Source organism: Equus quagga, chromosome 17, assembly GCF_021613505.1.
Source record: "Equus quagga isolate Etosha38 chromosome 17, UCLA_HA_Equagga_1.0, whole genome shotgun sequence".
Lineage (NCBI taxonomy): Eukaryota > Metazoa > Chordata > Mammalia > Perissodactyla > Equidae > Equus > Equus quagga.
In genome coordinates this window covers 40,915,092-40,927,676 of record NC_060283.1, presented here as the reverse complement: position 1 = coordinate 40,927,676, position 12,585 = coordinate 40,915,092, and the positions used below count along the sequence as shown (strand labels likewise).

At 59.1% G+C, this 12,585-nt stretch overlaps 1 protein-coding gene across 1 annotated transcript in view; it reads left to right on the top strand.

The window, feature by feature from the left end:
• ITM2C (integral membrane protein 2C) overlaps positions 1-12,249 on the top strand; it is a 13,779-nt gene extending 1,530 nt beyond the window's left edge. Inside the window, exons 2-6 of the mRNA XM_046644842.1 lie at positions 6,496-6,636; positions 8,794-8,982; positions 9,713-9,823; positions 10,373-10,523; positions 11,004-12,249. Of these exons, the coding sequence (XP_046500798.1) occupies positions 6,496-6,636; positions 8,794-8,982; positions 9,713-9,823; positions 10,373-10,523; positions 11,004-11,095 (684 nt within the window). The 3' untranslated portion in view covers positions 11,096-12,249. The remainder of the gene's footprint in view (positions 1-6,495; positions 6,637-8,793; positions 8,983-9,712; positions 9,824-10,372; positions 10,524-11,003) is intronic.
• Positions 12,250-12,585: the final 336 nt, after the last annotated feature.

Genomic DNA, 12,585 nt, shown 5'->3' with positions numbered 1-12,585 from the left:
GAGGTTGGGGGGTTGCTGTGCATCCACTATCAGAGCAGCTCCATCTTCATCTGATACTTAGATGGGGAGGGGGCACTTCATCTTTGAAGACCGTGGTCTGCAGCTTTAGAAGTTTACAAGGGGTTCCTCAAGGCTAGCCCCGGGGAGGGTGTAGAGATGGGGGCCCAAGGCAGCGTTCTTGTCCCTTTCTTCTCCCAGGGCCGGGCACATTGCTCAGGCCTGGAAATCAGGACTGTGCCTCCTCGAGCTATAGGATTCAGGTAGGAGGGAGGATCAGCCAGACAGTAGGAGGATGTAATTCAAACTCCATCAGAAGGTCCACCGAATTTCGCAGGAGCGGCACATTCTCCGGCAGCAGCCAGCTGATGGTGTCAGGCGGGATGGCAGATGCCAGCATCGTCTTGGCAGTAACTGACATCCAGCTTCTGGTTCCAAAATCCAGCATCCTCTCTTCCCCTTCACCCAGCGTGAAATGGAAATATCAACATCTTCCTGGTGCCAATTGTAATGGCCTGGAGCCTGCTGAGCCAGCCTCCTCCCCCAAACCTTGTTAGTTGTTAGGGTCCCCTCTGTCTCCTAATTGGCAAGGGAGAGCGATGGGGCCCAAAAGGAGGATTAAAATCCTAGCCCCTTTAGGGCAGATCTGCAGTTAGTAAACTTTCTTAGCTCCCCGAGGCCCGGAGGTGATACACAGCGGACTTTGGGATGTTGCCTGTTGGCTCTGCCAGGCGTATACTGGAGTTGGAGCCTGGGGAAGAAAGTTCTCTTGTGTGAGCCTCTTGTGGCCTCACCTGGCCAGTGGGCACATTTTCCACATCCAGTACCCGGTCCCTCTCCTGCCTCGGGCAGTGAGCACAGCAGGCGCCCAGCTTTCATAAATGTAGCCCAGGAGCGGAACATCAGCCATTTGTTAGGGCACCGAAGGAGAGGACGAGTGGGACAGGCAGGCAGGCTAGGAACTGCTTCATCTAGAGAGCGTCTGTCCCATGCTGATGGGGCTGCAGAGGAAAGCTTATTAGAAGGTTTCTTCTGGCTAGGGGTGGACCTCGAACCCTTCTTGGTTACTGAACTAGACCCAGAAGTAAGATTTAAAGCCCTAGAAGGACTTGGATGGACAGATGAGTTTGCCAGTGCCTTTCGGCGGGGAGCCATCTTCTGGCTGTTATAATAAGATGTCCACCCGTGCTCAGGCCTGGGGGCCAGGGTAAGGCGGCCGCCGCACCCTCCCCGCAGGGCTCCCCCTGCTTCTGAGGGGAAAATTGAGCACAAGGAGGATTTTGTCCCCAGACCTGCTGCTGGAAGGAAGTGCCTTGGTGAGCCGGCGGGAAGGGGTGGGGGCGGGGGCCCAGCTGGGCCTCCAGCTGCCCACCCTCCCCACGTGGTGTTTGTCTCTGAGATCATGAGAAGCCTGTGCCGATGGGCAGCTTGGAGAGTGAGCTGGACGGAAAACACCCCCTTAGTACCCTCCAGAGGGGTCACTCTTCCCCTTTGGAGGCCCACTGGCCAGCCCTGCGCCTCTCAGCCTGGCTCCCCCACCCTACGATCTGCCTGTGCCTGTGTGTGCACACTCACACACACATATGTGCACACACAGCCAGGGCTGGGCATGTACAGACTTGAACGGGCTGGGGGCTGCAAGAGGAGAGAAACGTGTTCCATAGGGTCATCTTAGCGCTGCAGTTTTCTCCTTGGCTTTCGCCGTTGATTAACGGCCCCAGTGTCGCCCCCTCCCCCAGCCTGCATACCTGGGGATCAGATTTCACTTTCCGTGTCCTGGCCTCGCGCCCTGGGCAGGAGGAGCTGTGTTTCCCAGAGTGGATGGGGGCGGCTCCCCTGCCAGCCGGGAAGCCGGCTCAGAGCCCTTCTGCCCCAGTGCCCTAGTACCCGCCGGCCCTACTCAGGGCTGAGAGGACCTTCGGGACGAGGAGGCCCTGCTGCCCGTGATGGGTGGGGACTTCGGACTGCCCCGTTCCTGGCCTGCCCCGGTCTTCCAGAGGGCTTGGGGGTTTCGGCACGCACCACAGTAGCTTTTCTGCTTTCTCTCTCTGTTTCCCTCTCTTTTCTATTCTCATGGCCGTCCTTGCGTGTTTCGAGGCTGTCAGCAGACTGCCAGGGAAGCGTGGCCAGCTACCTCCCCCTGCTGCAGCCTCCCCCAGGAGAGCTATCCCAGCAGCCAGCCTTGCTTCTCTCCTCCGGAGCCTTTGTTCTCCAGAGTCTCATCTTGACTATGAGGAACGGAACCGAAGAGAATCCGCCCGGCTTGGCCCAGCCAAGCAGAGCAGAGAGCTGGGCTGGAGTGTTCTCCGGGGACCCACGCTGTTCTTCCTCATCCTGCCCACACCTAGGGCACCGCTGGGCCACACGACACACATGGGGTTTCACTGATGGCCAATTCATGACCCTCTGTCAGCATTTCCCCAGCTGATGTCTGTATGTCTGAGCACAGCTCTGCGTGCTCTGGTGGGCAGAGGGCGTTTGCTCAGTCCCCCACCCCCTGCTAGGCTTCTGTCTGTCTCTCTCACACACGCACACGTTGATGCCCTTGCCTCTGGTCTGCAGCCTGGGAAAAAAGGATACTGAGGAGGTGGAATGGTGCTGGGGAGGCTCAGCAAGACCCCTTCCCCCCAGCCGTCTGCAGTGAACGCATTTCCACGCATTTCCGGCTCCCCTGCTAGGCTCCCCCAGGCAGCCTGCAATTCTAGTTTAATCCTCTTGCAGTTAATTTGGACATTGTTACCCAGGGAAGGCAGCTGAGGAACTCTCTCCATGAGCCCTGAGGGTCTGCTGAGTTAATTCTCCAGTTGGTTGGGTTCCCCCCCTGAGTGTTTTGGCCCTGGCTTTGCTAAATCATTTAATGAGCGCCATCGCAGGCCTCAGTGAAGCAGGCAGGCGGAAGCCCAGGCCCCTCTTTGGTCCCTTGACGTCTGGCTCACATGCCCCACCCGAGGCACTTTGCTCGGAAAGCCCAGTTGCCATGGAAACAATATGCAATATATTTTTGCTTTCTAAGTAGAAGCCCCTCCAATGCCTGGCTGTCAGTAACTGCTCCATGTGGGGGTCAGCATTCGCCTGGGTCTCCCACTTGACGGGTGATGCAGCTTGGGGGCTGCAGGAAGCAGGCCCCTCGGCCCTCATTCTGGGGGAACTGGGCAGCCAGGGATCCCAAGAGGTGAGGCCCCAGGTTTTGCCCAGGCTGACTCTGCTCCCCAGAGGCCTCTGATGGGCTGCGGCGAGGGGCTTCGAGTTTGAGGGAACTGCGCATGTACCAGGGCTCTGGAATTTGAGCCTTGGTCTTGTGTAGTGTTGGGCCCAGTGAGCAATGGCAGCACAGGGGCAGGATTCCGGAGCTCTCCCTCTTGTGTGGGACCTTTCATCCGAAGTGCCTTTTATCTCTAAGCAAAAGCAAGGACATCCCTGGTTTCCCGTCTGCCTCCTGGCAGCCTCTGGTCCTGCTTTCTCTTACAGCCCCGCTGCTAGACTATCATGCTTCTTGGGGTTTGGCCCCTACAAGCTGGAGGGGAGCAGGGTGTGAGCCCCAGGTGTGCACTAGGGGGTGTCAGTAAAGGCGGGATAGGGAGCCGTTTGTCTACCCCACATCTAGGAAAGGTAGGGGGATCCCCAACCTTCACAGTGACCCCGACAAAGACGTAAGGACACAGGGCAGAGTCCGGGGTTCCTGGCTGGAGGCTGTGTCCTTCTCAGCCACATTAGCCACCCCTCACATTCAGCTGAGGCCACTCAAGCCCCAGCTCCTCCCTCCCCTGTCCTTGCTGACCTCTCCCCACCTCCCTCTGTGGCTGCCAGGCCCAGCCCCTCCCCCAGGCACTTTGGATCACCTGAGCTGGCCAGAAGCAGGGCCTGTAAAACTAATAGGCCTGGGCTTGTCCGTGAACCTCATCTGTGGGGCAGGCCCTTGGCCTCCCACTGTAGCCCCTTGACTTTTTTGTTGTTTTTTAAGCACTTCTCACAAGCTTGCTTCCTGAATGCAGGAGCAGAAGCTTGGCCACTGCACAGCCTCAACAGCTGTCCATGGCAGTGGCCCTAAAAAGGAAAGGTTCAGCTGATAAAGATCTGCTATTTTTATCCAGCACTTTATCCTTTGCAAAGGCCTTTCAGGTTCTTTATCTCCTTTAATCCCTAGAAAACCCCGTCAGGAAGCATCTCTTCACATTTTTCATGAGAACCCGCTGAGGGGCAGGTTGCAATGCTCCCCATGCGTGGGTCCCAGCCCCTGCTGGGGGCCTCTGGGCCCTGGCAGCCCCACGTGTCCCGCTAAATACAAACGTCATGCCTCTAGGGCAAGATTCACGGCTGGTGCGGGTGGCCTGGCCTGCCTTCTGGGCCACCCATCTTTCCTTGGGACCCACTCACATTGGCTGGAGCCCCTGGGGTGGCTTGTCCTTTTGAGACGCTGGCTGGGCTGGGCTGTCGGGTCATCTCATCCTGTGCTGCCCCTGGCGGTCCATTGGAAGTTGAAGCCATGGTGGCCCCCGGCCCCTCCAGCTGGCAGCTGTCCCTGGGGGCCCTGTGGGCAGTGGCCACGTGTGCTAGTGACCCTGGTTAGTGCCCCCAGGGTGCTGAAGAGATGCAAACCAGGTGGGTGGTCTCACAAGCTTGTTTCTCTGGTTTTGATCACAGGACCCCCTCAGCAGGGCCAGGATGGGGAGAGGCCCCAGGTCTGCAGATGGGCCCAGCCAATGGGGGGCAGCGGTTTGACCTCCTGCCTCTGCCAGGTGCTCCCTGGAGGGCAGACCGGGGTGTAGGGGGCAGGATGGGCCAGGGCACCTCTCCATCCTGTGCCTCCACCCCATGGTGCTGAGGCTGGGAGCCGGCTGGCCTGGAAATGATATACCCAGTGAGGGGGAGGGTCCTTCAGGCATTTTCTGCCCTTTTCCTGGGGGTAGCGGGTGAGGAGAGCCCCAAGCTGGGAGGCGTCAGCCTCTCTGATGAGACTTCTCTCTGCTCCCTGAGGCCCAGGCCTCACACCTGCTGTGTGCACTAAGCCAGGGGGCCTCAGGGGAGCGGACCTGAGGGGCAGAGCTGGCCCCGCACCCCACCCCTATCAGGCTGGGCCCCCTGTGCTGCGGTGGGAGATAAGGACCTGTCCTGGGTAACTTGGGCCTGAACCGTGTCCCCACCCTCCCCCGACCGGCTCCAGGATGAAAGGAGAGAGGAAATATGGCAGGAAGAGGGCTAAGCGGGCAGTTAGTGGCAGAGCTGTGGGTGAAGCTCCAGGCTCCCCGGCTGGCGCCTCCCGTACCCCCACACCACTCAGCTCATTGAGGTCTGCCCTCTGACTTCACTGGCTGTATCTGGACACCACGGAGGATTGAATGGTGGACACTAGAGCAGAGATAGGCTTGGGGCCTTCGCACCATCTCCCAGGGTGGATGAGGGCCAGGGTTAGGGCAGGGGCAGTGGGGAAGACAGGCATAAAGATGAGAGATGACAAGGTCACACAGCTGGTTAGAGCCTGAGTTGCCAGACTCTCCGTCCGGTGCTCCGGGTAAGGCAGTGTTCCTGAGTTTTACATACACGCCCTCATCCACCAGCCCAGACACGTGTGGCCTGGAGTTGGGTCACACTGGTTTGCTGCTTCTTGGCAGCCCTGTGGCTACTGTCCTGAGCCCAAGTCTGGCTCCCCAGACCAGGTTTTTTCCAGGAGCCTCCTGCCCTGGCCTCCCTGGCAGCAGCTGCTGCTGCCACAGCCACGTTTCCCTCCTGGCAGAAGGGCCCTGGCTTCCGGAAGCCTCCAGACTTCACCCTTCAGGCTCCACTCCTGACAGCCTGCTTGACACGATGGGCCAGTGCCTGCGGGGGCCATTGCTGCCCCCAGGAGGCTGAGCTCTGCCCAGCATGGGTCACAGGCCCAGTGCTGCCTGGCAAGCACTGTGCCCAGACCCTGTGGGCCTCACTGAACCCCTGTCCCCATCGGTCAGTGACCGCTCCCTGCCATGGCCTCCCTCCCACTGCCCCATTCCAGTTCATGCTGTGCGTTCCAGCCTTCCACTGATCTTGACGCTCCCACCTCAGAAGCCTTCCCTGGCTCCCCATTGCCCAGAGCAATGGCTCCCAGCCCAGCCAGTGCATCCCACTTCCTGTAGGTTCCTAGGCCAGGCACAGTCACTAAGGGTATATTTGTGCTTCCTCATTCTGTGTTGGAAAGAATACCCTGTGTTCACACTTGGTATAATGAAGGGAATTAATGGTGTGGGTCATTCCAAATGCACTAGCATAATCCCGATAGGTCATTTTACAGCTTTGAGGTGGGTCTCAGTTTCTTTTTAGATGGGAGGAGGAGCTGGGGAGACCCTGGCAAGGCTTTCCTTTCCTCCCAGAAGATGCTCTGTGTGTCCTGGGCGTTGACCTCCCCTTCCCTTGCCCCCAAGGCTTCCTCTGGGCCCACAGGGTGAGGTCTCACTCAGGGAAAGGAGTGGGAGGTTTCCCAGGGGTGTGGGACCACCCCCGAGCTGACTTTGACACTGCTGTCCACAGGAGGAGCGGCCCCCCCATCACCGCTACAAGAAGGGGGCCTCCGTGGGCGGTGTCTGCTACCTGTCGATGGGCATGGTCGTGCTGCTCATGGGCCTTGTGTTCGCCTCTGTCTACATCTACAGATATTTCTTCCTGGCTCAGGTGAGGCCGGGCAGGGGGAGGCAGGGCCTCAGAGAAAGGGCAGCACTTAGAGAGGAGGGAGGGAAGTGTGCGAGTTTGCAGTGGGTGTGGGAGCTGGCAGGAGTGGGCAGAGTGCGCAGGTGAGAGCCAGGTGCGCGGGCCTGTGAGGAGAGGGGCGGCCGGAAGCCCTGGCCATGCCCCCAGGTGGGAGGAGCACCCAGGCAAACCCAGAAGACCTGCATCCTCCCTCCTTCCTAGGGCCCAACCAGCCCACCCTCAGCCCCTCATTCTGGGGCTGGTCCAGGAGACAGGACTGGGGCCCTGTCCTCTGACTCTCATGGACCCTGGAGGAGTATCCTTAGCCGTTTCTTCAGACACACCTGAGGCCAACAGGGAACTCTCCCAGGAGCACAGTCAGTGATGGGGAGCCAGGACTGGAATCTGTGCCCGTGTGGCCCCTTTCCACAGTGTCACCCTGGCATCGTCACCAGAAACTCAGATCCAGCAGAAGTTGGAACTCTGTGATCCCTGCAGAGCCCGGATCCTGTGCCCACAGCTCATGCTTTAGGGAATTCCATTCCCTGCTTGGACATTTGGATTACAAAACGAGAAAGGTGGAGGCTGGGCATAGCCAGATTCACACCGCCTCCTGTAAGGGGCGGCCTCTGCCTACCATCGCACCCAGGTTATCTGCCCACACAGCCAGTCGGCAGGAAGCTGGGCCGAGAGGACTGGTCATGGTCACAGCGACCTTGTGATCTTGTGATCAACACAGACTAGGGAGGGAGACGGTGCCCCCCCACTTCTGGGAACTGAGGGCAGTACAGTTAAAGGCTGTTCAGAAGAACCATCAGCGCAATGAAGGGGGAATCTCAGGATGACAAAAAGGCTGGGAAATGCCAGGCATTTATGACCCAGATGATCTCCCATCGTCCAGCATTGGGCGGTAACTGTTGTCACCAAGTTGTTCAACGATGGAAATTACTGAAGAGTTTGTGTTCCGGGGGCTTTCCCCTTGAAACCTCAGTTCCCACATGCCTGCTGACTTTCCTTTTTTGTTCACTACTCTCTGTTCAACTTCCCCTTTTGTTGGCATCCCCTTGCTCTCCCCACCGTCCCGGTCCCTCCTGCTCCCACGGCCTGCTCCCCAGTTGTGCCTGGTTCTCACCTTCCTGTGTGGGGCCCTCTCCAGCCCTTTTCCTGATGCAGCCTCCCCACTCTCCCCTGGACCAGCTCTGGCTCCTGGTCCCCTCTGTTCCCAGCCCCCGGTCACGGCCTTTTGGGGTTCCTTACCCCACCCCAGTTCCGGGGTCACGGGGCACCCCAGACCAGCCCTGGGAGAGTATGGTTCATGTGTGATGGCGCACCCTTCCGGGAGAGTTTACCCTCTAACAGAGAAGGGGAAGTTCTGCCGATTGCAGGCCAGCAGCCTGGCACAGATTGAGAGGAGCCCCTGGAGAAGTACGAGTGGGTGTACTGGTCCCCCCCGCTGGGTCACTCAGCCTCGGTCGTGTCACACTGCCTCCCTCCCCTTATGGTGAGGCTGGCCGCTCAGATAGGGGACACAGTGTTTGTCAAGATTTCTCATGAGGCACGGTGTCCAGGGAAGGTGGTGGGACTTCGGTGAGGTTGGACGTGCAGCCGGCTGTGGTGGTAACCCAGGATCTAAGGGACTGCCTCGCAGCTCCCCTTCCCTCCTGTGCCCCTCAGGGTCTGCAGGGCGCCACAGCAGGCGGCAGGAGAGATGGGCAAGCGCCCCCTGGTGGTGGCGGAGGGCAGGACCCCTCCCACCCCAGGGCCCAGCCTGTCCAATCCAGACCTCCTGTGTTTGCCCCTCAGGACCCTCTTTCTCAGGTGTCTGTCCCTTGTGGAGGTGGCTGCGTCCTCCCCTTGCCAGTCCACCCCCATTTCACAGGCGTAGACTCATGGATTTGGAGAACAGAAGAGGCCTGAGAATTTTACAGATGGCAAAACTGAGACCCAGAGAGGTCGTCCACCTAGGAACTGGTAGACCCGGCTCCCTGACTCCCGACGTTCCTCAGTTTCTGCATCTGTGAAACGGGCCTCACGGTCCCACGCATCCTGCTTCCCCAGGCCTTCAGAGCAGGAAGCGGCTGGGTAGCTGTGCCGAGGGCATTGTGTGACCAGTCTGTCTCTCTCTCCCCTCGCCTTGCTCAGCTGGCCCGAGACAACTTCTTCCACTGCGGCGTCCACTACGAGGACTCCCTGTCCTCCCAGGTCCGCACCCGGATGGAGCTGGAGGAGGACGTAAAGATCTACCTCGAAGAGAACTACGAGCGCATCAACGTGCCCGTGCCCCAGTTTGGCGGCGGCGACCCTGCAGACATCATCCACGACTTCCAGCGGGTGAGGCCGGTCAGGGACTGGGTGGGGGCCGTGAGAGGGTGTCCCAAGGACCCAGAGCCCCCTTTCCACCAAGAGTCCGGAGAAAGTAGGACAAGAGTGAGAGGAGAATGCCGCTGTCCCTTTACACCCTTTGAGAACATACTGTGTAACATAAACCGTGTGCGGTAGATGTCCACGGTCTGGTTTCTCTGGGTTTTAAAGACACTGCTTCTGTTATGTAGGTAATGTGGTTATCACTGACTGTGAACTAGCCATGGTTGATTTTCTCCTTGGCCATCTGACAGCTGCAGATACTGGCTGTCACGGGTGTGGCCAGTATTCCTTTTTTGAGGTATTTCCGTGTTGACATTTGATTGAGGTGTAGCACACACAGGGCCTGGGGTGGAGCGTTACTGAGGCTCCAGGCTGTCCACAGCAATGGCTGGACCTCGCAGGTTTGCTGAAATGCACAGCTGGCACATTACTGTGTTCCCCAGTCATGCGCTCTGTAACCCCATGAGAAGACCCTGTAATAAGTGAGGCGTTTAACAGCTGGTGTCTGTCATCTAGTAAGCGGAGGCTCCTACAAACATAGGCCAGGAGAGGGGCGCGCCCGCCCAGGTGTTCAGGCATCCGGGGTGCATTGCACTGGCGGGGTGGGGTCATGCCTCTGCTGGCCGAAGGCCTCTCGCAGCCCCGCCCGGGCCAGGCCCTCGCCTGCAGACTGACGTGGCCCCCTCCTCCTGCTCAGGGTCTCACTGCCTACCATGACATCTCCCTGGACAAATGCTATGTCATCGAGCTCAACACCACCATCGTGCTGCCCCCTCGCAACTTCTGGGAGCTCCTCATGAATGTGAAGGTGAGCAGTGGTCATGGTGGCCCACTCTTGTCCCCCTCTCCATGGAGGCCAGGCCTGGGGTAAGAGAGGCTTCTGTCGCAGAGGGTAGCAGTGCGCAGGGGCATTGCTGTCCCCAGTACCCCAAACTGGCCTCCTCCTCCATCCCCCTTCTCCCGCATCCCGGAGTCAACGCTCTCCTTTTCTTCTCCCTCCATGCTTCTGCCTCCCTCACTTGTGAAGGAGCCTGAGACCAGCTTCCTTAGAGTTCACGGCCACGCCCCAAGTCGGCAGAGCCCCCAGGAGCACTCCCCCTAGGGTGGGAGACCAGACTTGCACACACACATGATTCACAGCCGTGCAGGTGCTGGGCACAAGCGGGAAGTGCCTGGGGACACTGTGGGGCCTCTGGATGAGAGAGGTGGGAGTCGGTGGATGGGCATCTCAGGTGTTGGGGGGAGCCAGCTCAGTGAGCAGGAGGATGGTGACAAGGGGAGGGGCCGGGGGACAAGCAGAGACCTCGGGAGGGGAGCCCTGGTTGCTGACCCAGCGCGGTGGCTGTTCCTTCTGCAGAGAGGGACCTACCTCCCGCAGACATACATCATCCAGGAGGAGATGGTGGTCACGGAGCATGTCAGCGACAAGGAGGCCCTGGGCTCCTTCATCTACCACCTGTGCAGCGGGAAGGACACCTACCGGCTGCGGCGCCGGGCTACCCGGAGGCGTGAGTGGCTGGCTCCACCTACCTTGGCCCTGGCCCTTGGCCCCATAGCTGGAGACCAGCTGTCAGGGCTCGTAGAGCAGCAGCAATAATAACAGCTAATGTTAATTAAGCATTAACTATTTGCCAGGCACTGTTTTATGCTCTTTATGTCCTTCTTAAAGAGTGTAAGTTATTATTATCATTATTATTATCATTGCCCCCCCCCCCCTTTTAAAGCTTTGGAAACAGGCACAGAGAGGTTAATTAACACCCCTAAGTTCACACAGCAGGAAGATGGCAGAGCTGGGCAGTCTGATTCTAGCTCCTGAGCTCTCACCATTTCACTGTTCTGCCACTGGGTGAATCGGGGTGTCGTTTCTGCCCCCCTCCAACCCCCGGGTTCTGAGGTCCCACTCGGGCTCTGAGGCTGGAAGCCTTTGTGGCCCAGCCAGTCCCGAGCCAGGACCCAGGCCTCACTGGGGTTTCTCTGTTCCCTCCCAGGGATCAACAAGCGTGGGGCCAAGAACTGTAATGCCATCCGCCACTTCGAGAACACCTTTGTGGTGGAGACGCTCATCTGCGGGGTGGTGTGAAGACCCCTCCTCCAGGCCCCGGCCCTGTACCCCTCCTCTTCCGGCCACTCTCTGGCCCTCCTTCCCCTCGCTTCGCTTGTACCCTGGATGCCTTTCCATAGATGTGACGTGTCTCCGTTCCTCTCCGGCCCCACCCACCTCCCTGTACCAGAGCCGTGACCTCTCCGGGCCCCCACCCCTGCTGACCTCCTGGGTCTGGGGATGGAGGGGGCGCCCTAAGATGGTTTCTGAGACCACCATCTTGAAGTTGGGTCCTCTGGGCCCGGTCCACAGCTGCACTGGCAGCCCTGGGGAAGGACTGGACAGAGGAGCCAGGCATTCTAGGGGGGCCCTGGGCAAGGGGATGGGGCGGGAGAGGGGTGTGGAGTTGGGTTCAGAAATGTCTGCACAGTCGGGAAAGTCCCAAAAGGCTTTTTCCTTGGGTGGCATACTTCCTCCTGTGTCCAGATTCCCAGGCCTGGGCTGAGGATGGGCAGGATGTGCCCGGGGTTGACCCACCCAGAGCACAAGGGAAGGCTGCTGTCCTGGGGTCTCCCCAGGCCTCCTGTCAGTGCCTTCAGCCCACCTGCAGGAGCCTGGAGTGTGGGGGGTGGGGATGAGTCTGTCAAGCACAATCGTTCGTTGTCCCAGTGGAACCAAAGAAAGGAGGAGCCGGGGCCCCAGCCTTGGCCCCGCCAGGAGCACAAGCCGGGGCCCTGCAGCTGCGGCCACAGAGGAGGAGGCAGGGAAGGGTCTCTTCTCGCCCTCGCCCTGCAGGGGGCTGGGGGCTGAGCACTGAGCGATGAGCAGTAGGTCCTGCTGAGGGGGTGGGGCCCATTGCTCTCCAAGCTTAGAGCTGTTGTAAAGATAACGTCGGGGAGGGAGAGCCACCTGGTACTTGTACACCCTGCCCCCTCTTTGTTCTGAAATTCCGTCCCCCTCTGCTTTTGGGGGAATGCAACATTTTTCCTTTTCCTTCTCACTTTTGCATGTTTTTACTGATCGTTCAATATGCTAACCGTTCTCAGCCCTGAGCTTTGAAGAGGAGGGCCTCGACGCCTCCAGTCAGACTTAGGTGCTCTCTGGAGATGAAACTCTTAAATGCTTTGTATATTTTCTCAGTTAGATCTCTTTTCAGAAGTGTCTGTAGAACAATAAAAATCTTTGACTTCTGACTTTGACTTGGGAGTGTCTGGTGGGGGTGGGTGCAGGGCAGGGGGTGGGGGGTGGTGCCGGCTGAGTGAGGGCCCCTCCTCCATCCCGTAGGCTGGGCATGGTGGGGGGCGGCAGGCAGGAGAAGTCCGCAGGCCTTGACCTCTGGCCCCTGAAGAGGTGGGCCCGTTGCCTGGTTCATTCTCTCCCTCCATCCTCACCCCACTCAGCCTGGGAGAGTCACATCTTACAGGTGAGGGAGAAGGAAGGGCTCAGAGCTTACACAACTTGCCCCAAGGTCATGCTGCTTTTTAAGTGCCTGTAAACCATCCCGTTCTGTTCTACACAGGAGATGACAT